Source organism: Budorcas taxicolor, chromosome 24, assembly GCF_023091745.1.
Source record: "Budorcas taxicolor isolate Tak-1 chromosome 24, Takin1.1, whole genome shotgun sequence".
Taxonomy (NCBI): Eukaryota; Metazoa; Chordata; class Mammalia; order Artiodactyla; family Bovidae; genus Budorcas; species Budorcas taxicolor.
Genome location: NC_068933.1, coordinates 34,144,731 through 34,169,294, shown reverse-complemented (window position 1 = coordinate 34,169,294; position 24,564 = coordinate 34,144,731). Strand labels below are relative to the sequence as shown.

The 24,564-nt window shown below is 37.7% G+C and overlaps 1 protein-coding gene across 1 annotated transcript in view; it reads left to right on the top strand.

The window, feature by feature from the left end:
* LOC128068391 (A disintegrin and metallopeptidase domain 3-like) overlaps positions 1 to 24,564 on the top strand; it is a 117,188-nt gene that overhangs the window by 3,493 nt on the left and 89,131 nt on the right. Inside the window, exons 3-6 of the mRNA XM_052661540.1 lie at positions 5,266 to 5,321; positions 14,960 to 15,038; positions 21,719 to 21,795; positions 22,252 to 22,429. Of these exons, the coding sequence (XP_052517500.1) occupies positions 5,266 to 5,321; positions 14,960 to 15,038; positions 21,719 to 21,795; positions 22,252 to 22,429 (390 nt within the window). The remainder of the gene's footprint in view (positions 1 to 5,265; positions 5,322 to 14,959; positions 15,039 to 21,718; positions 21,796 to 22,251; positions 22,430 to 24,564) is intronic.

Genomic DNA, 24,564 nt, shown 5'->3' with positions numbered 1-24,564 from the left:
AGGCCTGGCATGCTGCGATTCATGGGGTCGCAAAGAGTCAGATGCGAGTGAGCGAGTGAACTGAACTGAACTGAGAATGTCAACATTCACTCTTGGATCTCCTGTTTGACCACTTCCAACTTGCCTTGATTCATGGACCTAACATTCCAGGTTCATATGCAGTGTTGCTCTTTATGGCATTGGACCTTCTGAAGAGAAGGTCACCAGTCACATACACAACTGGGTGTTGTTTTTGGTATGGCTCCATCCCTTCATTCTTTCTGAAAAAGAAATGCAGAAAGGCAAAATGGCTGTCTGAGGGGGCCTTACAAATAGCTGTGAGAAGAAGAAAAGTGAAAAGCAAAGGAGAAAAGGAAAAATATAAGCATCTTAATACAGAGTTTCAAAGATTAGCAAAGAAAGATAAGAAAGTCATCCTCAGCAGCCAATGCAAAGAAATAGAGGAAAACAATAGAATGGGAAAGACTGGAGATCTCTTCAAGAAAATTAGAGATAGCAAGGGAACGTTTCAGGCAAAGATGGGCTCAATAAAGGACTGAAATAGTATGGGCCTAGCAGAAGTAGAAGATATTAAGAGGTGACAAGAATACACAGAAGAACTGTGCAAAAAAGATCTTCACGACCCAGATAATCATGATGGTGTGATCACTTACCTAGAGCCAGACATCCTGGAATGTGAAGTCAAGTGGGCCTTAAGAAGCATCACTACGAACAAAGCTAGTGGAGGTGATGAAATTCCAGTTGAGCTATTTCAAATCCTGAAAGATGATGCTGTGAAAGTGCTGCACTCAATATGCCAGCAAATTTGGAAAACCCACCCATGGTCACAGCACTGGGAAAGTCAGTTTCCATTCCAATCTCAAAGAAAGGCAATGTCAAAGAATGCTCAAACTACTGCACAATTGCACTCATCTCACATGCTAGTAGGTTAATGCTCAAAATTCTCCAAGCCAGGCTTCAGCAGTATGTGAACCGTGAACTTCCAGATTTTTAAGCAGTTTTTAGAAAACGCAGAGGAACCAAAATGAAGTTGCCAACATCCGTTGGATCATCGAAAAAGGAAGAGAGTTCCAGAAAAACATCTATTTCTGCTTTATTGACTATGCCAAAGCCTTTGATTATGGGATCACAATAAACTGGAAAATTCTGAAAGAGATGGGAATACCAGACCACCTGACCTGCCTCTTGAGAAACCTGTATGCGGGTCAAGAAGCAACAGGTAGAACTGGACATGGAACAGTGGACTATTTCCCAATAGGAAAAGGAGTATATCAAGGCTGTATATTGTCCCCGTGCTTATTTAACTTATATGCAGAGTACATCATGAGAACACTGGGCTGGATGAAGCACAAGTTGGAATCAAGATTGCCAGGAGAAATCATTAACCTCAGATATTCAGATGACACTGCCCTTATGGCAGAAAGTGAAGAAGAACTAAAATGCCTCTTGATGACAGTGACAGAGGAGAGTGAAAAAGTTGGCTTAAAGCTCAACATTCAGAAAACTAAGACCATGGCATCTGTTCCCATCACTTCATAGGAAATAGATGGGGAAAGAGTGGAAACAGTGGCTGGCCCTGTTTTGGGGGGCTCCAAAATCACTGCAGATGGTGATTGCAGCCATGAAATTAAAAGACAATTACTCCTTCGAAGGAAAGTTATGACCAACTTAGACAACAAATTAAAAAACAGAGACATTACTTTGTCAATGAAAGTCCACCTAGTCAAGGCTATGGTTTTTCCAATGGTCATGTATGTATGTGAGAGTTGGACTATAAAGAAAGCTGAGAGGTGAAGAATTTATGCTTTTGAACTGTGGTTTTGGAGAAGACTCTTGAGAGTCCCTTGGACTGCAAGGAGATCCAACCAGTCCATCCTAAAAGATATCAGTCCTGGGTGTTCATTGGAAAGACTAATGTGAAGCCTAACTCCAGTACTTTACCCACCTAATGTGAAGAGTTGACTCATTTGAAAAGACCCTGATACTGGGGAAGATGAGGGCAGGAGGAGAAAAGGACGACAGAGGATGAAATGGCTGGATGGCATCACCGACTCAATGGACATGTGTTTGGGTGAACTCTGGGAGTTGGTGATGGACAGGGAGGCCTGGCGTGTGGTTCATTGGGTCTCGAAGAGTCGGACACGACTCAGTGACTGAACTGAAAATAGTTTCATAAACCTTCCTCAATAGAATCAAGGGTCAAGCCACTGTAAACAAATGTTGATAAATAATGCAAAATGTCTACCAGAATAGTTGCATTATGTTAGACTCTTCTACATAAAAATAGTGATACCTATCGACCTGAGGCCTCTCCAGGTCTCCTCTTCAATCTTCTTATCTTTGCTCTAGTGAACATCCTCAATGAATGCTTCACGTCTAACGGGTATTTTTCAGCTAAGCCTTAACAAGAGATTGTGCATCTGTATATCAACCGTTTGAATCATTTTGATTAGTTGTCAGTTTTTCTGGTTTTGACTTCTCTTTTAATAAGAATTAACTGCTTTGGATAGGACACTTTGTTTTCCAGAAGGCAAAAGTTTTGACGTTAAAACACAGGGATGGGATAGAAATCAGATTACAAATCCAGTAGCATGATCTGAGAGGAAGGTACTCAAAATTTTGTTAAATTAAAAACTGTGTTAGACATTGGGGTAGGTTTTATAGACTGGGTGGTTTACTTCTGACTGGCTCACTTTGTGGCACCAAGAAACACCAGAAGTTATATATGTATAAAAGCTATTGCATCCCCAAAATGATCATCAGGAGACACTGAAATGTTCAGGAGAGTATAATGTACATTGGGAAAACGCTTCCAAAAGAAAGCATGAGGCTGCATGTAACAGCAGGAAAAAGAGAGCATTTGCTACACACACACACATGCACACACACACACACACACACACACCCAATATTATGAGATAAACATCCATTACTTTAAAATATTCATTTCTCAAGGAACATATAACCTTTCTAAATTTCTATGAATTTAATACAATGTCATCACCATATATAATATGAAAACTGATGGCACAGCAGACAGAAATTTTCAAATGCATTTCCATAGACAGACCTTTAAATTTTTTCTCACATGTTGATTGGCCAATGTTAAAATTCTTCATGTGGGGAAGGAACATTTGAGCAAGGAAAAAAAAAAAAAAAACATTGAAGAATAAAGTGACCCCAAAGAAGTTTTCCCCTTTCTGCTCTTTGTTTAGACACACTGGACTTTATGGATATCACATATGAGGGTTTTATATAAAGATAAAAGCTATGTTGCAGCAAGAAAAAGAGGATTCAAGTAAGTATCAGGAATCCAGGAAGCTTCCCCAGTGAGCTAGCTCCATGTGAGCCTGTGCTCTGGGAATATGTGGAGACTCTGGCTTTAAAATCACAAGATTTATAGGAGGAATCCTGGCTTTGGGAGACCTCCTTACAAAGCTTTCAGTGACCTCTTAGGTAACCAAGCCAGCCTTTTTGAACTAGTTAGGGAAACACAACAGAAGCTAACCTTGGCCAGGGCGGGGTTTGTACTGTCAACTGCATCAATTTTTTATTATTATTATGTTTTTTTTACTTTATTTTGCTTTACAATACTGTATTGGTTTTGCCATATATTGACATGAATCCGCCATGGGTGTACATGAGTTCCCAATCCTGAACCCGCCTCCCACCTCCCACCCCATATCATCTCTCTGGATCATCCCCGTGCACCAGCATCAATTTTAAGTCTCAATGCCCTTGTTTTAGCCAAGAGTCAGAAACATCCAAACTTTTCACTATTTCCAGAAACAGAACTTAAAAATTTTTTAATATAAATCTATTCATTTTAATTGGAGGCTAATCTCTTTATAATATTACATTGGTTTTGTCATACATCGACATGAATCTGCCACGGGTGTACACGTGTTCCCAATTCTGAACCCCCCTCCCACCTCCCTCCCTAGGAACTTTTCTAACCAAGCTGCACGTATGCTCTGTGTCCATTTTAAATAATGCTTCTGAAGAACACTTCTTATACTTTTCAAGAATATATGATGTCATTTAATGAAATACCACAGCAAGGAAAATAAATAAATGAAAAACATATAGGGATAGAATAGCACTGATTATCTGGGAACAGTACAGTTAGGTTAAAACTTAACAAAAAGACTGAGAAATGTATTTGAAAATTTAAAAATATATTTGTATGTGGTTCATGAGTTGATGGAGAGATCATAAACTGTAACCAATATTAAATAATAAACAATGAATGAGAATGAAAAAATTGCAGAGAAAAACTTAAATCATGCTCTGAAGTTCATATAATAGCATAATATATACTCCTATCCCCTAATAAATAGGTGACAATAAATGGTTGGAAATTTAAAAATAGAAAAATAACTATATCCTTAAAATTCTTAAAGATTCTCCTTCAATGAAGAGGTAGAATTAATGAAAAAATACATAAACTGAAGTAGCTCAGATTCCCAATGTCAAAAGTTGATTTCTGAGAAGCAGGTAAAACAAAACATTTGGTGAGATAGACTAAGGAAAATGAGAAGGACGAGATGTACTGTTAGAAGTGAGACTCACACAAATGTGAACTGGCCAATAGAATATGAATTCCAGACATCATCCTTTAGTAGAACTGCCTTTTAGCTTTCTGAATGGTGCCTTTAGGTGAACATCAGATTTTAGTGTAATGTTAGTTTTATTTTAGAAAGAAACTTGCTTTGTATTCTTTAATTTTCCTTTTATTTTCTCTGGCAACTGCAAAGAAAGGAAAGATCAGAAAACTCAAATTTCTTCAAAGTTTACTCAACATTTCTAAATCTAACATTTTAAGTGAAAATTTGTTTATGAGACTTTAATGCTAATAACTAATGCTCTTACTTTTGCGGTAGATTTATAATCTTAGATTTTATGTAACTTGGATTATGATTAACCCAGTCAGATGTTCCAAGATTGAAGAAAGATAACTGTAATTGTATATCTATGTAGAAGTGGAGATAATATAGTTTGTTTTTGTTTTTTTTTAGTCACTTAGACATTTCTGACTGTTTTGAGACTCCATGGACTGTGGCCTGCCAGGTTCCTTGTCCATGTGATTTCACAGACAAGAATACTGGATTTGGTGGTCATTTCCTTCTCCAGTATACACAATTTTGATACATGATATCATCCCTGTTTATATGAAAGAGTACATATTTTTTAAAATTAGGACTTTTGACTTTCAGAGATTTGAAATATCTAATAATTACTTTTTCTCTGAATCCTTTGCTATAGGTCTCCTATTCCATCCAAATTGACAAGAAAACATACACTTTCCCACTTGAAAAACAGTAAGTGGACATTCTTCTTTTCATAGAGTTGTTTTTAGTTTCTTAAGTTTTTAATGGCTTCCTATAGCTGAGTCTACATTAAAGCCTAAACATTCAAAAGCATGAGTATTTTATTTAACATGTGAAGTCTTCTTGTTAAATCATGTCAGATTAGACTTTTGAGTCATTATCATTAGACCTTAAGTCTAATATTCAGATTCAACTATAATGATATAAATATTAGAGCATATGAAATACATGCACATCATTTTATGTAACTCCTTACATTTAATTACATTACAGTTGTAAATGCACTAATGTTATCTGCCCATAATTCAGTTTGTTTGTTTCATGTCATTTTACATAATTATGTGACTTTATGCATTTTGTTTAATGTTACACTCTCAGTTTGTCTCATTTTGCTATAGTGTATACTTTTAATGTCTTCAGATTTCTGCTTTCATTCTGTGAGGAAACCAACATCAATAACCTGTGTGTATCACTCCATGACTTTCAAATCTAAATTTCATCTTTATCTGAAATAAAACATACAGAAACCTACCCAGAAAAGGATTTCTTTGCTCAAATGCAAATTGTCTTCTGCAAGTGTCTTATTTAATAACAGCATATATATTCTTTCTCTGTATGTATATTTTCACTCATTTTTAGTAGTGAGAATGCATGGTATATAGTATTGATGGGTAATGCGGTTATTTCCAGGGATTGTCACTATAGACTCTGAAAAGAAGCATCCTCATCCATGTATTTTTATATCATTGAGATTTTGTTATATAACAGACTTGATATAAATTAATGGACTTCTGTATCAAGAAGGATGAATGCTAAAAATAGTCATCAGTTCAGTTCAGTTCAGTCGCTCAGTTGTGTCCAACTCTTTGTGACCCCATGAGTCGCAGCACGCTGGGCCTCCCTGTCCATAACCAACTCCCGGAGTTCACTCAGACTCACATCCATCGAGTCAGTGATGCCATCCAGCCATCTCATCCTCCATCGTCCCCTTATCCTCCTGCCTCCAATCCCTCCCAGCATCAGAGTCTTTACCAGTGAGTCAACTCTTCGCATGAGTTGGCCAAAGTACTGGAGTTTCAGCTCCAGCATCATTCCCTCCAAAGAAATCCCAGGGCTGAACTCCTTCAGAATGGACTGGTTGCATTTCCTTGCAGTCCAAGGGACTCTCAAGAGTCTTCTCCAACACCGCAGTTCAAAAGCATCTATTCTTCGGCAATCAGCTTTCTTCACAGTCCAACTCTCACATCCATACATGACCACTGGAAAAACCATAGTCCTGACTAGACAGACCTTTGTTGGCAAAGTAATGTCTCTGCTGTTCAATATGCTATCTAGGTTGGTCATAACTTTCCTTCCAAGGAGTAAGTGTCTTTTAATTTCATGGCTGCAATCACCATCTGCAGTGATTTTGGAGCCCCCAAAAAATAAAGTCTGACACTGTTTCCACTGTTTCCCCATCTATTTCCCATGAAGTGATGGGACCAGATAACAGTAATAATAATAAAGACAAGAACAACAGTAACTGACATTTACTGAGGAAGTACCATTTTCCAAGTGCATTTCTAGCGATTTGCATGTTGCTGAGTCACGTATGACTCTTTGGTACTTCATAGACTGCAGCATGCCAGGCTCTCCTGTCCTCCATTTATCTAACCATCTCCTCTTCCATCACCCTCATCTCCTTTTGCCTTCAATCTTTCCCAGCATCAGTGTCTTTCCAATGAGCAGATTCTTCACACCAGCTGGCCAAAGTATTGGACCTTCAGCTTCAGCATCAGTCCTTCCACTGATTATTCAGGTTTGATTGCCTTTAGGATAAACTGGCTTGATCTCATTGCAGTCCACAGGACTCTCAAGTGTCTTCTCCAGAACTACAGTTCAGTGACATCAGTTCCTCATCACTCAGCCTTCTCATGGGCCTGTTCTCAAATCTGTACATGACTACTGGAGAAAGAATGACTTTGACTATACAGACCTTTGTTGGTGAAGTGGTATCTCTGCTTTCTAGTACACTGGCTATGTTTGTCGTAGCTTTACTTTGAAGAAGCAAGTGTCTTTTAATGTCACGTCCGCAGTCACTGTCTTCAGTGATTATGGAAACCAAGAAAATAAAATCTGTCACTGATTTTGCTTTTTCCACATCTATTTGCTATGAAGAGAGGGGACCAGAAGCTATGATCTTAGTTTTTTGATTGTTGAATTTTAAGCCAGCTTTTTCACTCTCCTCTTTCATTCTCATTGGGAGGCTTTTAGTTCCTCTTCACTTTCTGCCATTTATCCGCACATGTCAGGTTGTTGATATTTCTCCAACAATCTTCATTCAAGCTTCTGCTTCATCCAGCCCATCATTCCACATGACGTAGTCTGCTTATAAGTTTAATAAGCAGGGTGACAATATACAGCCTCTTACTCCTTTCCCTATTTGCACCAGTCAGTTGTTCCATGTCTGATTCTAACTGTTGCTTCTTGACCCACATATAGGTTTCTCAGAAGAGAGGTAAGGTGTTCTGGTACAAGCATTTCTTTGAGAATTTTCCACAATTTATTGTGGTCCATAGTCAAAGGCTTTAGCATAGTCAATGAAGGAGAAGTAGGTGTTTTTCTGTTTCTCCCTTGCTTTCTTCATGATCTAACGAATGTTGGAAATTTGATCTCTGTCTTCTGTACTTCTTCTAAACTGAGCTTGTACATCTGAATTAAAAACATGGTTCTTGTACTTCTGAAGTCTAACTTGAAGGATTTTGAGCATAACCTTGCTAGCATGTAAAATTAGCACAATGAAAAGGTTGTTTGAGCATTCTTTGGCATTGCCCTTTTTTGAGGTTGGAATAAAAACTGACATTTTCCACCCCTGTGACCACTGCTGGGTTTTCCAAATTTGCTGATTTACTGAGTGCAGCACTCTAACAGCATCATCTTTTAGAATTTTGAATAATTCAACTGGAATTATTTTACTTCCATTAACTTTGTTCATAACAGTGCTTCCTAGGCCCACTTGATTTCACATTCCAGCATGTCTGGCGCTAGGTAAGTGACCACACCATCGTGGTATTTTGGGTCATTAAAACCTTTCTGGTATAGTTCCTCTGCATATTCTTGCCACCTCTTCTTAATATCTTTTGCTTCAGTTAGATCTTCAGTGTTTCTGTCCTTTATCAGGCCCATCTTTGCTTGAAATATTCCCTTATCTCCAGTTTTCTTGAAGAGATCTTTAGTCTTTCCCTTTCTATTATTTTTCTTTTTGTTTGTTTGTTTGTTTTTTTCATTGCTCAATTAGTCTTTCTCATCTCTCCTTGATATTCTCTGGTACTCTGCATTCAGTTGAGTATATCTTTTCCTTTCAGCCTTGCCTTTCACTTCTCTTCTTTCCTCAGCTATTTTTAGCACATCCTCAGACAACTACTTTGCCTTCTTGCATTTCTTCTTCTTTGGGATGGTTTTGGTCATTGCCTCCTATACAGTGTTACAAACTTCCATCCATAGTTCTTCAGGCACTCTTCTACCAGGTCTAATCCCTTGAGTCTATTTGTCACCTCTACTGTATAATCATAAGTGATTTGATTTATATCATACCTGAATGGCCTAGTGGCTTTCCTTGCTGTCTTCAACTTTAGCCTGAATTTTGCAATAAGGAGCTCATGATCTGTGCCACAGTCAGCCCCAGGTTTTGTTATTACTGACTGTATACAGCTTCTCCATCTTTGGCAACAAAGAACATAATCAATCTGACTTCAGTACTGACCATCCTTTGATGACCATTTGTAGACTGATCCACTGGATTGTTTGGAAAGAGTGTTTGCTATGACCAGTGTGTTCTCTTGACAAGACTGTTAGCCTTTGCCTGCTTTCATTTTGTACTTCAAGGCCAAGCTTTTCTGTTATTCCAGGTTTTTCTTGACTTCCTTCTTTTGCCTTCTAATCCTTTATGATGAAAAGGGCATTTTTTTTAAATCTTAGTTCATAAGCTGTCCTAGGTCTTCATAGAACCAGTCAACTTCACTGTCTTTAACATCAGCCATTAGGGTGTAGACTTGGGTTACTGTGATGTTGAGTGGTTTGCCTCAGAAACGAACTGAGATCATTCTGTCATTTTTGAGATTGACCCAATTATTGCATTTTGAACTCTTTTGTTGACTATGAGGGCTACTCCGTTTCTTCTAAGGGATTCTTGCCCAAAACAGTGGATATAATGGTCATCTGAATTAAATACACCCTTTCCCATCCATTTCAGTTCACTGATTCCTAAGATGTTGATATTCAATCTTACCATCTCTTGCTTGACCACTTCCAGTTTACCTTGATTCATGGACCTAACATCCCAGGTTCCTATGCAATATTGTTCTTTACAGGATTGGACTTTCATCACCAGACACATCCACAACTTAGCTTTGTTCCTGCTTTGGCCAAACTGCTTCTTTCTTACTGTGCAAAAGTGCAGTCACTCAGTCATGACCGACTCTCTGCAACCCCATGGACAGTAGCCTATCAGCCTCCTCTGTCCATGGGATTTTCCAGGCAAGAGTACTGGAGTGGGTTGCCATTTCCTTCTCCAGGGTATCTTCCCGACCCAGGGATTGAACTTGAGTCTCCCGCATTTCAGGTAGATGCTTTAATATCTGAGCCACATTATTAATTGCCCTCCACTCTTCCTGAGTAGCATATTGGATACCTTCAACCCGAGGGGCTCATCTTCCAGTGTCATATCTTTTTGCTTTTTTCATATGGTCTGTGGGGTTTTCCAGGCAAGAATACTGGAGTAGATTGCCATTTCCTCCACCAGTGTACTACATTTTGCCAGAAATCTTTGCTGTGGCCCATCCATCTCGGGTGCCCCTCATGGCATGGCTCATAGCTTCATGTAGTGACACAAGCATCTCTGCCAAGGCAAGGCTGGAATCCACGAAGGGGATTTTACCTGGGGGTCTGGCAAATTACCAGCCCAGTTTGAGACTATGCCACTTTTTTCCTGGGGCCTTTCCAGGTGGCTCAGTGGTAAAGAATCCTCCTGCCAAAGCAGGAGATGCAAGAGACTCATGTTCAGTTCCGAGTGGGGAAGATACCCTGGAGGAGGCAGTGGCAACCCACTCCAGTATTCTTGCCTGGAGAATAGTGTGGACAGAGGAGCCTGGTGGGTTACCGTTCATGGGGTTTCAGTGTCGGAAACAGGAGTGAGTGACTGAGCACCACTGCACACTTACTTTGTTGGGTGAATTGATTTCAACAGAGGCTTCAACAGGCTCTCCTGGATTTCTGCTGTCCATCTTTGTCTGTCATCCCCATGAGAAAATGTTTTGGCTAAGCTTGCGGAAAGATTAAAGACATGTGGATCATAGCCAAGGTGTTCTATTTATCTCTACCTCAGCCAATATTCAGCTGATTCCTGTACTAGTGAGCAAGCCTGGCCAGTTAGCAGAGTTGTCATGGCTACTGGCACATGACCCAAAAGTGTGAGTCGTAGGTACATTTGTTTTCCTGTATGTGGTTGTGGTCGTTCATAATGCAACATTGTGCATAATATTATTTGTTGAGATTCATTCATATTGATGTGTGCAAAATGATTTTTAATGCATATGTCACCATCAAATTAATATACCTCATAAATTATCTATCCTCCCTTGTTGCAGCAAGAAAGCTCTCTAGTTGACATCCCTGGACATGACTTCCCAGGCCTCAGTGTAGCTATTGAATTATAAATAAGAAAATTCTTAAGTGTTATATACTGCCAGTTTTTTTTTTCTTCAAAACCTTTATAACTAATTTTTATGACAATAAATTAAAGGATATTTGTTTTCTACATTCTTAACCAAATGCACATATTCACTCATTTTTGTTAATTAGTGGATAACAAATACTATTTTATTGTTGCTTTAATATGCAGTTCCCTGGTTATTAATAACATGTAGAGTCTTTCCAAGTGAAAATGTACAGTTCTCATTGACTTGCTTCCCTTAGGATTTTAAGGTAATTAGTTTTTATTCAGATTAGTCACTCAGTAGTGTCCGACTCTTTGTGATCCCATAGACCGCAGCATGCCAGGCCTCCCTGTCCATTACCAACTCCAGGAGTTTCTCCAAACTCATATCCATTGAGTTGGTGATGCCATCCAACCATCTCTGTCATCGTCTCTGTCATCATCTTCTTCCGCCTTCAATCTTTCCCAGCATCAGGGTCTTTTCTAATGAGTCAGCTCTTCGCATCAGGAGCCGATTATACAGAGTGAAGTAAGCCAGAAAGGAAAACACCAATACAGTATACTAACACATATATATGGAATTTAGAAAGATGGTAATGATAACCCTCTATGCGAGACAGCAAAAGAGACACAGATGTATAGAACAGACTTTTGGACTCTAAGGGAGAGGGAGAGGGTGGGATGATTTGGGAGAATGGCACTGAAACATGTATACTATCATGTAAGAAACGAATTGCCAGTCTATGTTTGATACAGGATACAGGATGCTTGGGGCTGGTGCACGGGGATGATCCAGAGAGATGATGTGGGATGGGAGGTCGGAGGGGGGTTCAGGATCGGGAACTCATGTACACCCGTGGTTGATTCATGTCAATGTATGGCAAAACCAATACAGTATTGTAAAGTAAAATAAAGTAAAAATAAAAATTAAAGAAAAAATAATAATAATGAGTCAGCTCTTCGCATCAGGTGGCCAAAGTATTGTCGTTTATTCATTAGTTTTGAGTTATTTATATTCTATGTATGGCTTTATCTTTCTGTTTTTCTACTTTTGCTCCATCATCAATTTGAACTTGAGATTGTTCTTGTCCATCAACGCTACTTCATTAGAAGCTAGCTTTTAAATTTTGCCTTTGATTTGTTTTTCAATTTCCTTTTGTTGGATATTGTTTTTCTTTCAGTGCTCACTTGTATTTCCCTTATGTGCTTAGTTGCTCAATCATGTCCGACTCTTTGCAACCCCAGGCTATAACCCAGCAACCTCCTCTGTCCATGGGATTCTCCAGGCAAGAATACTGGAGTGTGTTGCCATTCCCTCCTCCAGGGAGGCTTCCCAACCCAATGATCAAACCCAAGGCTCCTGCATTGCAGGTGGATTCTTCACAATCTGAATTACCAAGGAAGCCTGATTTTCCTTATATCACTGATAAAGGCAGACTGGTGTGTTGTCTCATATAAAAAAGCAAAAGGTGTGGTTTTGGTAAAGAGCCTAGGATGAATAAACTTACAAACTAATTTTTTCTCATTTTAATAATTCTTGTCAAATATCTGTGAAGGATTTTACTTCTAATTTCTTTTTTCGAGGAATTACTGTTGGATTCCCACTCTGCCACCTCCATTTAAATGCTTACAGTTATAAAATGTAGCTCTGTCCTTGTTCCAGAATTCATGTTCTAGATGCTTTCACCTAAACCCATCTGGGCCATTCAGATTCTTTAATCATTATATACACTGATATATAAAGATATACATAGTATATCACTATATGTATATGTGTGTGTATATATATATAATATATTTGAATCTTTTTGTCTTAGACATCATTAAAAATTAACTATACTTCACTAACTTTTCTTTTTCTTTTTTTTCAAAAAAAGAATGAGAGCAAATAAAGCAGATATGAATAGAAAAGTAGTGATGAATAAACACTCTGTTAATGCTTTAGTTTCTCTCTATCCTGGTGTTCAGAGGCTTCTTGATGTTTGGAATCCTTGAGAAATCGAGGGTCCTTGGACTCTTTGGTCAGTAGAAATTGTTAAGTGGCCAGACAGGAATTCAGGCAAGGCTTTGTTGAGACTGGTGCTGCAGCAGGAGGGAGTGAAAACAAGCGACAGGTTCCCTTGCTCGCTCTCTGAGGAGGGTGGGCTAGTTCCTCATGTGAGGTAAAAGTCAGGGTGGATTGGTGGTCCAAGGCCACTCTGCTCACCACAGGAGAGACCAATGAATCTGAGAGACGAGGGATTGAGACTTTATTTGGGGAGCCAGCTGACCGAGAAGATGGCAGGCTAGCACCTCAAAATAACTGTGTTATTGGGGTCTGAATGCCAGATTCTTTTATCGATCAGAGATGGGGGGAGGTGAGGTAGCAAAGTAAAAAGATCTTGACTCTTGCAAACATCTAGAATGCCAAGTCTCAGGCAGAGGATGTGTTAATTTCTTCCTTCCTGCCATCTACAGCACTTGGTTTTGAACAAAGGCACTCCAGTTTACAGTCAGGCAGAGGGGCAGGATTCTCTGAGGCAGGCCATTCAATTATAGTAACAAAAGCAATGAAAAGCAAGTCAAAGAAATGGTTCCAACATGGAGTCAGAACTGGCTTCTCTGCAACAGTCTGCAGGTTCCCTTGGTGGTGCTGTGTACAGCATCATGCACAGTGCCTTGCTGTGAGAAAACTCCTGGCACCTCAGAAGTGGTAGAGTCACTTTGTGGCCTTTTTGTGTCTTATTTGTTCATACTTACCCAGACTGCTCATGCAGGCAGTTATTTTTAGTCCCTTATAGTTCCTTTATCATTTGTTACTCAAGGAGACATTGGCCCAGGTGAAGCGCTCCAGTAAAGAGTTCAGGTCCCACCCTATCTCATCCCTACCTTAAACATGTTAGATTATTCCACGATAATCAACATCCACCTAGTAAGAAGCTTATAGCTCCAAACTCTATTTATATTGCATTTATGTAAAAATAACATATGATATTTGAGCCAAAGACTAGAATCCTTCTTCCAAGCAAAGACTTTGAGATGTATTGTGTGGTTCTACAATTTTTCTCCTACTGCTTCAAGAGAAGCAGTTTCCATAGAAGGACCATGTCTTTTCCTAGGTTCCAGAAGGAAAGCATTGTAGAGTTGAATCTGCAGTTACCTTGTAAACCACATTTGTTTTAATTTTAAAACACCTGGGATTTGTAGGTTGTTTTTTAGCCTAGGATAAGTTATGAAAAAACAATTAATGAAATAAGTATGAATTTTTTCTCATTTATCAACCCATGGCTGCTTATTAGCAAATTATAACAAAAGCATTTATGCCATGAGATGTATAGATGGTTGAATCTATAAAAACTTTGCTTTTGGGTATTGGAAGTCCTGGATTTTATTAGACATCAATCTGTGTCATTACAGTGCCCACACCTGTGTCTGGTCATTCTGGTTCTTGTTTTCTCTTATATACATAACACGCTATCAGAAAGAAAGGTAGACAATGGAGAGATGAACCCACTTCAGTTCAGTTCAGTCCCTCAGTCTTGTCTGACTCTTTGCAACCCCGTGGACTGCAGAACGCCAGGCCTCCCTGTCCATCATCAACTCCCAGAACTTACTCAAACTCATGCCATCCAACCATCTTATCATCTGTCACCCCCTTCTCCTCCTGCCTTCGATCTTCCCCAGCATCAGGGTCTTCTCCAATGAATCCATTCTTTGCATCAGGTGGCCAAAGTATTGGAGCTTCAGCTTCAGCATCAGTCCTTCCAGTCAATATTCAGGACTGAATTCCTTTAGGATTGAATGGGTTGATCTTCTTGCAGTCCAAGGAACCCATTTCATTTTTGCATATTTAAGCTTATAAAGTGGAAAGTAATGTTTTTCTTAAATGTCATAACTCTGGAAGTTACTTTTATTAATGCTGTTATTAAAACAAAGTTTATTGTTTTGGTTGAATTAGGTCATTTTTAGACTCTAATCTCCTGGTGTATTCATACAACAAATCGGGGGTGTTATATCCAGATTCTTCATTTATAAAGGTAAATTTTACTTTATGTTTTGTAGATTTTTATCCTTTTGTGGTAAAGGTATCATTGGTGGGAAGAATGATCCTCCCTTATGCTCAGCCAGATTTTTGGGCAAGCAGATTGATCACAAACCCAAACATAATGTGGCTGTTGCTATGAAAACATGTTGAATAGAATGAGCATTTTAGAATGTGAAACTCAGGAATCACTTAATTGAAAAGGTCATTTACATTCACCGGAAGTAGTTGTAGGAATTTGAGAGGAGAAAGAAGTGGGGAAAGGAACTCAGAAGCCTGGAGCTGAGCAGTGGAGGAAACAGTGGAAACCACTTCACAGAAAGAGTGCAGAAAAATAAAGCTGCTATAGCATATGGAGTACTAAATCCTAATATGTTTACATGAAAACCACAGAAATTTGAATTATATCCCCCAATGCAGATAAGAGTCAAAAAAGGTTTAAAAGAATATGAAGAAGTTAGCTGTAGTCTAAGATATGTATTTTGCCAGAATAGATGATGAAGATACGAATGCAAGTGTTTGTTCAAATTCTGTTGCTGTGCTACGATTCAGAGAGAATGATATTTAAAATATGGTAACCGGTACAACATTTCTCTTTCTCACCATCTGCAAGTAGAAAGTAGGACAGAATTCATGAGACACTTGGTTTCAGACATTAGACAGTTAAAAGAAAAATCAGGAATTCTTCCTCTGACAAAAAGGAAGCACAGAGGGTGAGTCTCACATTGAACTTGGTCCTCTGACCAGGAATAATGTCTTAACTATGGTACAAGAGTTGAATCAAATAGGACTTCTTATGAGTTTGGATTTTCTGAATTGTAGGGTAACGTATTCAGTCATTCACCACTAAGGATAATGTTAGAAATAGGTTTTGGGTTTTTTTTTTTTTTTAATATGGTCTTTACAAAGTTAAGGAAATTCACTGTTCCTAGATTGGTAAGAATCTGTTTGTTTTTCTGCCCCATGATGGGGAATGTAATTAATTGTATAAGATGTCTTTTCTGTATTAGTTGATAGATCATATGATGTTGAGATAGTGTATTGCTTTGACTGATTTTCAAATATTGATACAATACCTAGAAAATACCTTTCATACCTATAAAAATCCAAACTTGGTCTTGTTGTATGAAATTTTTATTCATGCCTGGATTTGATTTGCTAACAATTTCTTGAGAATTTTTGGGGCCTAATTACATGAAAAATATTGGTCTATGATTTTCTTTTTTTGTAGTGACTTTGTCTAATTTTTAGATTAGAGTAATACTGTCTGTCTGTGAAGTCGCTCAGTCGTGTCCGACTCTTTGCGACCCCATAGACTGTAGCCTGTAAGGCTCCTCCGTCCATGGGATTTTCCAGGCAAGAGTGCTGGAGTGGATTGCCATTTCTTTCTCCAGGGGATCTTCCCGACCCAGGAATCGAATCCAGGTCTCCCACATTGCAGGCAGATGCTTTACCATCTGAGCCACCAGGGAAGCCCAAATACATCAAAAAGGAATGCATTCTCTCTTGTTTTTCAGGAGGACATTGTATAAATACTTGTTAATTCTTAAGGTACTTGGTAAAATTCTACAGTGAAATCCCTGGGCTTTGGGATTTTGCATGTGTGTGTGTTGGGAGCTATTAAATTAGCAATTCAATTTGTTTAATAGTCATAGGCAATTTTATTTGTCTTTTTTTTTTTTGATTGCTTTGGTAGGTTCTAGTTTTTTAAGTAATTGGTCTGTTTCATCTCAGGGGCATTTCTGCATGGAATTTTGTAATAGTCTTTATTATTCTTTTAATGACTTACAGGAGCTTTAGTGATGTGTTGGTTCATTTCAGTCATTGATGATATGTGACTTCTCTTTTCTTAACTGTCAGTCTTACTAGAGATTTTTCAATTTATTGCACATATCAAAGAACCGACTGTTTCTTGCTTTGATTTTCTTTACTGTTATCTTATTTTCAATGTCACAGCTTTTTGCTGTATTTCTTTTCTCCCTGATACCTTGCTACAGGTTTCTTTTGCTCTTCTTATTCTAATATGTTAAGGGCAAAACTTAATAGGTGACCATTCATCTGGAAAAGATTGAGGGAAAGAGAAGGCTTAATGTCATTTGAATCAGGAAATGTGATACCTCAGCCTTATCAAGATTATGGCCTATTTGGATTTGTGTGTGTGTGTCTGTGTGTGGATACATAAGAATTTCAAGATCATTTTTTCTGGTTCTGTGAAAAATGCTGTTGGATATTGTGTAGAAATCACATTGAATTTGTAGATTGCTTTAGGTGGTATGGGAATTATAACCATAAGAATTCCCCCAATCCATGATCATTGGATCTCTTTCCGTTGTGTCATAATTTCTTTCATCAGTGTACTATAGGTTTAGAGTACAGGTCTTTCTCTTCCTTGGTTTAATTTAATCAAAAAAATTTTATTCTTTTGGTAGCTATTGTAAGTGGAATTGTTTTGTTAATTTCTCTTTCTGACAGTTTGTTAGTTTGTAGAAGCACAAATGATTTTTGTATGTTAACTTTATACTCTGTAGCCTTGTTCAATTTACTAATATTTTTCTTCTTTAACCTATGTAGTAATTGCTTTTATTACTTGAATTTTGAATGTGGAACCTCCTTTGCATATCTGGAATAAATCCCACTTGGTTTTGGTTTACAATTTTTAAATTTATTGTTGATTTTTATTTCCTAATATGATGTTGAGAATCTTTGCATATATGCTCATGAGAGGTTTTAATGTGTACCTCTTTTTTTTTTTTAAGTGTCATTGGTTGTTTTGATTTTAGTATAATATTGGCCCACATAGCATGCGTTAGAAGAATTTGTTCTGTTTCTATATTTTGAAGGAATGTACAGAGATTTGATATGGTTTACACAAATGTTTGGCAGAATTCAGCAGTGACAACATCTGGGCCTGCTTGCTGCTTTGCAATTTGGCCGGTGATCAATTTTATTCAACTTCTTTAAGAGAATCAGACTAGTCAGATTGTCTATTTCCTCTTACATGAGGTTTGACAAATGGTGTATTTCAAATAGTTGGACCATTTTATCCAGGATTTAAAATTGGTGGACATAGAGTTGTTTATCTCATTCCTTTATTATTCTTTTAATGTACATGAGGCTATAGTTAAGATACTTCTTTTATACTACTGATATCAGTAATTAGTATCATCTCTCTTAGCACACCTGGAAAGAGGTTTATCAATTCTAAATATTTCTTTTCTGTTGCTTACTTTGGATTTAACTTGCTTTTCTTTTTTTCTAGTTTCCAAAGTGGAAACTTTAATTACTATCCCATAACTCCTGTACGATTTTATCTCTTTCGACTGTCTTCCTTTGCTCCTTTGATCTGTTGGAGTTGAATTGAGTCTTTCTTCTGTCTGATGTAATCTGCTGCTGAAGACTTCTAGTGAATTTTTTCAGTTCAGTCATTATTCTATGGCTTCCCTGGTGGCTTAGTGGTAAAGAACCTGCCAATGCAGGGGACGGGTTCAATTTATGAGTTAGGAAAACTCCTTGCAGAAGGAAATGGCAATCCACTCCAGTATTCTCATCTGGAAAGTCTCATGGGCAGAAGAGTCAGGTGGGCTACAGTCCTTGGGGTAGTGAAAGAGTTTGACATGACTTGGCAACTAAACAACAACAGCAATTATTCTACAGCTCCATGATTTCTGTTTGATACTTTTAATATTTTATCTGGTTGTCGTTTTTTTTTTTTCAAACTCTCACTTGGTTCATGCATTGTTCTCCTAACTTCAATGAGCATCTTTATGGGAACATCTTTATATTTAATTTTTTATTAGATACATTAATTTTATTTCTCTAGTGTCAATTCACCCTGTACCTTGTTCCTTTGTTTGAGATATCATTTCCTTATTCCTCATTTTACTTAACACTCTACTTTGGTGTCTGCTTATTAGGAAAGCAGTCCCCTCACAGGGTCTTCATGAGTGGCCTTGTCCAGAAGGACACCCCCACAAACCAGCCCGGCCAGTGATTCAGGGGTCCTCTACCAGCTGTTCTTCTCTTCAGGTAGAAGTAGACCTTGGTGGGGTTTCCCTGCCCCGGCTCTGTCTCAGAAGGTATGCTCACTGTTCTCTGTCATCCCAGGTCAGTGCGTCTGTTCTCCCACAGACTGTACCGTGGCTATAGTGCTGCAAGATCTGAGAAGCCAGATGCTGGTCCTTGGGGCAGTATTGGTGAAGTGGGAGCACTGCATTCAATCCGTCCACTATTGTCTCCTGCCGTGGAAGCAGAGAGGTGGGATTTTTCTTCTTCTCACTCTGTAATGACTGTGGACAAGCAGGGAAGGGAGTCAGTGGTGTCAAGTAACCCAAGCCACCATCTCCATTGTGCTCTCATTGACTAGACTGCCCAGGTTTGGTGACCCTGTTGCTTGGGTCTTCTCAAAAACACTGGGGTACTGTTTGCTTGAACAACACCTTCTCCTGCCCTGGTCAATCTGGAAGCTAGATTATCTCTTTCTAATCTAATCGAATCTCTGGGGCAGATTCTCTGGTGAACAGGCATCCCAAATCTCCCTACTGGCTTTGGTGCATCTGATGTTGCATTCACCAAAAGATGTGCACGAGCCAGTCTGTTATTTCATGGTCTCTCACAGATGGAATTGGTGCATTAATTGCTACTCACTTGGTGTATTTGTTGAAGGATGGCAGATGCAGGGATTTCTAAATCGCTGTCTTTTGACCAGTATTAAGCCTTTATTTCTTTGAATATTTTTTCTACTCTGCTAATGCTTTCTGGTACTCCTTCATGGATTCTGACATATATTTTTAAAAATTGGTAATGTTCCATGTGTTCTTGAAACTCTATTTATTTTCTTAATTAATTTTCCTGTGATTTATATATTGGGTAAATTTTTTTCTTTTCCGTCTTTTTTTTGTTTCATATGTGATATTATACATGTTTCAATGCCATCCGCCCAAATCATCCCATCCTGTCCCTCTCCCACAGAGTCCAAAAGACTGTTCTATGCATCTGTATCTCTTTTATTTACGCATCTGTCTCAGGTTCACTGATTCCGTCCCTTGCCATCTGCACTCTGCGTTTGTTCCTACCCAGTTTGGGTTGTTTTCTTTGTTTGGGTTTTTTTAAATTATATTATTTGGTTCTAATTTCTTAGTTGTTATTTTTAATAGCTTCTATTTCATTTCCGAAATTTCCTTATTCTTTCAGTTGTTTCAGGATGCTTTAAAATGTTCATTGAATGAGTATTTTTACAGCTGCTTTAAAATCCATTGAATCATTCCAGTATGTGGCTAATCTCAATATGCAGCATCTGGTGTCTTCTCACATTTTGTTGTGATATTCTTGGTTCTTGATATAGTATATAGTTTTAGATTGTATCCTTGTCATTGAAATCTTCTATTGTTGAAGGCAATCACCCTGTTTAAGTTCAAATTTAGTGTGGTTGTTGCTCCAGTGACCATTTAGCTTTCTTGGAACTTTTGATATTATTTTGTTGTCTTCATTCTTCCTGGCTTATGTGGAGCTCACTGGATCTCTGCCAGGGCAGCCCATGGCAGGAAACGTTTCTTTCTTGGGCCACCCTCTGTTACTTGGTAATATTGGCTGATGAGGGAACCATATAATGGAGAACATTTCCTCTAGCTGTATGTCAGTCACTGGCTATCAATATGCTTCTCAGTCTGTCTCTGCTAGTGCCCCTGAGAGAGGAAGGTTTTTTATCTAGGCCACTCTTTGCTGCTTTGAGTTTGGAGTGTTGAGAGTTATCTCACGAGGATCATTTTCTCTTATTGGGCATGCAAGGCCAGGAGATGCATAAACTGTGATGCTGTCTTCTGCTGGGTAAAATGTTGGGACCTGGTTTGCATTCTACGTCTTTGTGAAGGTTTGTGGCATAGTTTACTGACACCACTGTGGGCAGAATTGGCTGCTACTGTTATCTGACAGTGGAGTGTGTATGCTCTGCCACTATCAGTTGGAGATAGGAGTGAAGTCGAGTATTGAGATGAGTGAATGCTTACTGATGGGGTTGTATGTCTGGGCACTAATGCCATAGAATCACATTCGTACATGAGAATGTGATGATAATAGTGTGTTCATAGTCCCAGATTAACTGAGGAACAAGGCTGATTCTAGATATCACTACACTTCTTAAGGAAGAGAAGGAAATATTCAGTAAAAGACTGTATCAGTGGAGAACATAGGAAGTGTAATGTTTTAAATGTCCATTGAGAAGAGACTTTCAAGTAAAGATGATCAACATGGTGAGATATGAAAAAATAGTGAAGAAATGTCAGTTAAGATATTTTGGTCTTACTTAGAATAAAACAAATGAAATGCTCAGAGTGGAAGTCAAATTAATGCCAGTGATTACCTGAGGTAGAATTTTTAGACTATATATTCAAAATGTAGACTGAGAATGACAAGATATAGATCAGAATGTTATTTATGGAAAGTTCAGATTTACAGCAAAAATCCTTTGGGAAAGAATAGGAGTTGTGAATATTCAAAGTCAGAAGAGTGTCAAGGGGAAAAGACTGTAGAAAGATAAAAAGGAAAGGAAATGTCTGTTGAACTGTATAATGGAATGCTTAAATTTGATATTTGATGATGTCTAGAATGAGAGTTATCAATAAAATCAAACTCTTTGTTTGCTAATCATTACCGATGTATCTTTATATTACTCCTGTGCAGGGCCATTGCTTTTACCAAGGATATGCCACAGAGATTCCAAATTCAGCTGCGACACTTAGTACCTGCTCTGGACTCAGGTAATGACATATTCCAGAGATGTACCATAGTCGATATCTAGTGTGCCCTTTAACTTTTAGAAACTTCTTGAAGGGTAGATGGAAGACAAAGAAAATAGACACTTACACTGTGTTTCTTCTCATCTACTTTCTGTGGCTGCTTGTCTTATCTTTTCCACTATACTCTTTGTCTCTGCCAGGCTTGCAATTGTAAAATTTATTCAGAAATAGCTGTCATCAGAATGAGAAATATCCGTATTACTGAGCCACTCTAGAAATGCAATGACTCCTAAATGCTATAATAGAAGGAGGTAGAAAATTGGGTTTACACATTGATGGAAGTAGGTTGGGGCTATTATTAGATATTAGGGGACAAACTCATTATCAAATTTCTACTTAATGTTTTCTTTTAATATTTATGTTTATTATTGAGAAATCCATATTTTTAATTTCTTTTTTATGTGTTTCAATATTCAGGGGATTTTTGCAGTTTGAGAATGTCAGTTATGGAATTGAACCACTGGAATCGTCAACTACATATGAGCATGTGATTTATCCGTTCAGGGATAAAAAAAGTGATTTTTCTCCCATATCAGAGAACAATTCTACCACTCAATTTGCAGATCAGTCCTACAAAATTCTTGTGAAATCAAATGTAAGTAACTCGTGTATACAAATTGTGATAAACATATTCACATTGATATCTGTTACATTTGGAAAACAAATCTAAAGTGATACTGGTTATAATAAAGCCTTTTCTTATAAGGTATTTAGTTTAAATATATTTTGCTTAGTCATATAATATTAAAAAATTTAACAGCTGTAAATATGTAATTCAAAATTCTCACATATACCTAATTTTAAGTATTTTATGCAGATATGCCTTTTTTTTTTACCTTTTTTTTTAATTTTTATTTTTACTTTATTTTACTTTACAATACTGTATTGGTTTTGCCATACATTGACATGAATCCACCACGGGTGTACATGAGTTCCCCAACATGAACCCCACCTCCCACCTCCCACCCCATATCATCTCCCTGGATCATCCCCATGCACCAGCCCCAAGCAGCCTTTTAAGTATTTTTATGCAAATATGCACAAATATTAAATGAAAACATTAAGTAGAAATTTGATCATGACCTTTGTCATTTCCACCAGGACTTTTCTGGTGGCTTAGACGGTAAAGCATCTGTCTACAATGAGGGAGACCTGGGTTTGATCCCTGGTTTGGGAAGATCACCTGGAGAAGGAAATGGCAATCCACTCCAGTACTATTGCCTGGAAAATCCCATGGACAGAGGAGCCTGGTAGGCTACAGTCCATGGGGTCGCAAAGAGTCAGACACGACTGAGTGACTTCACTTTCCTTTGTCATTTCATATCTAAGAATAGTTCCATCTTGCTTGATTAACATGTAAATCCAGTTTTCTACCTTCTTCTATCTATTATTGCATTTAGGAGTCATTGCGGTTCTAGGGTAGCACAGTTCCACTTTTACTGGATTTTCATCCTAAAAATATAGAGGTACTCAAATTTGCTGATTGTAAGTGTCATGCATTTTGCCATTTAGTAACTTTATTAACTTTGCAAAAATAAATGTTAATTTTGATAGAAAATGCAAAAGTACAAACGAAGCAAGAATTGTTCCATACCTCATTGTCTAGACATAGTGTTCTTAGAACTTTGAGGCATTAGTTCTAATTATTTTACTCTTTCAAGTTATAAAAATGATTTATAAAGGAAGAAATAAGAAAAAAATTACCCTATCATGTATTTTTCTTTGAAATTTGATTTGTGCTATTAAAAGGATATGTTTTCACTTATCGTTGTTACATTGCATTTATTATCATTTTAAATTAATATTAGTTAATATTATTAAAAATTTAAATATAAGCAGAAGGATAATAAAAATTGACCATAATACTATTCTCTAGACAAAAGGCTATTGTGAAATCCAGGACAATCATTTCAACATATTGTTTTTTATATACTTGGCAACCCACTCCAGTACTCTTGCCTGGAAAATTCCATGGACAGAGAAGCCTTGAGGGTACAGTCCATGGGGTCGCAAAGAGTTGGACACGACTGAGCAAATTCATTTCAGTGTATTATATATATATAAATTTAAAACATATGCTTTCATTATGGCATATTTTGCATATTTATATTTTTAACTTTAAGCAGGAAATACTGCATGAATGTACCAGATTTTTGAACAGTCACACTTTTCTTAAAATTGTTTTTATCTAGAAATAGGTATATTTCCAAGATTTTTAGATATATATATTCTAACTTCCTCCATAAGAATGTTTGCACAACTTTACATTTTGCCATCAAAAGTTAAGAAAATGAAACTGTGTCCACATATTCATAGCAAAATTGGATATCTTGTTTAGAGAGGCAAAACAAAATTATAATATAAAATGTGAATTTAATTTTTTATGATCTCCCATCTCATTGTTGCTTTAATATTTTTTATTTTGCCAAAAATATTGGTGTAAATGCAGATTTTTTAAATTACCCTTTCAGAATGCCATAAAAATGATAAAATATAGTTTTATATAGGAATGAAAATTTCCTTTTTAATAGAACTGAGATGTGACTCCCAACCCTATGCCATCTGCCTGTTGCAGTACAACACTGACACAATTGAAGACCATTTCAAAACTGAAGCAGAGCATTGTCACATAAAATAACTTTAAAGGTTTCCATGAACCCTCTTCTATGGCAGTGGGAAAACCCAAATGGATTGACATGTTATGGCAAAGACAAATAGCCCTGCCCTTGA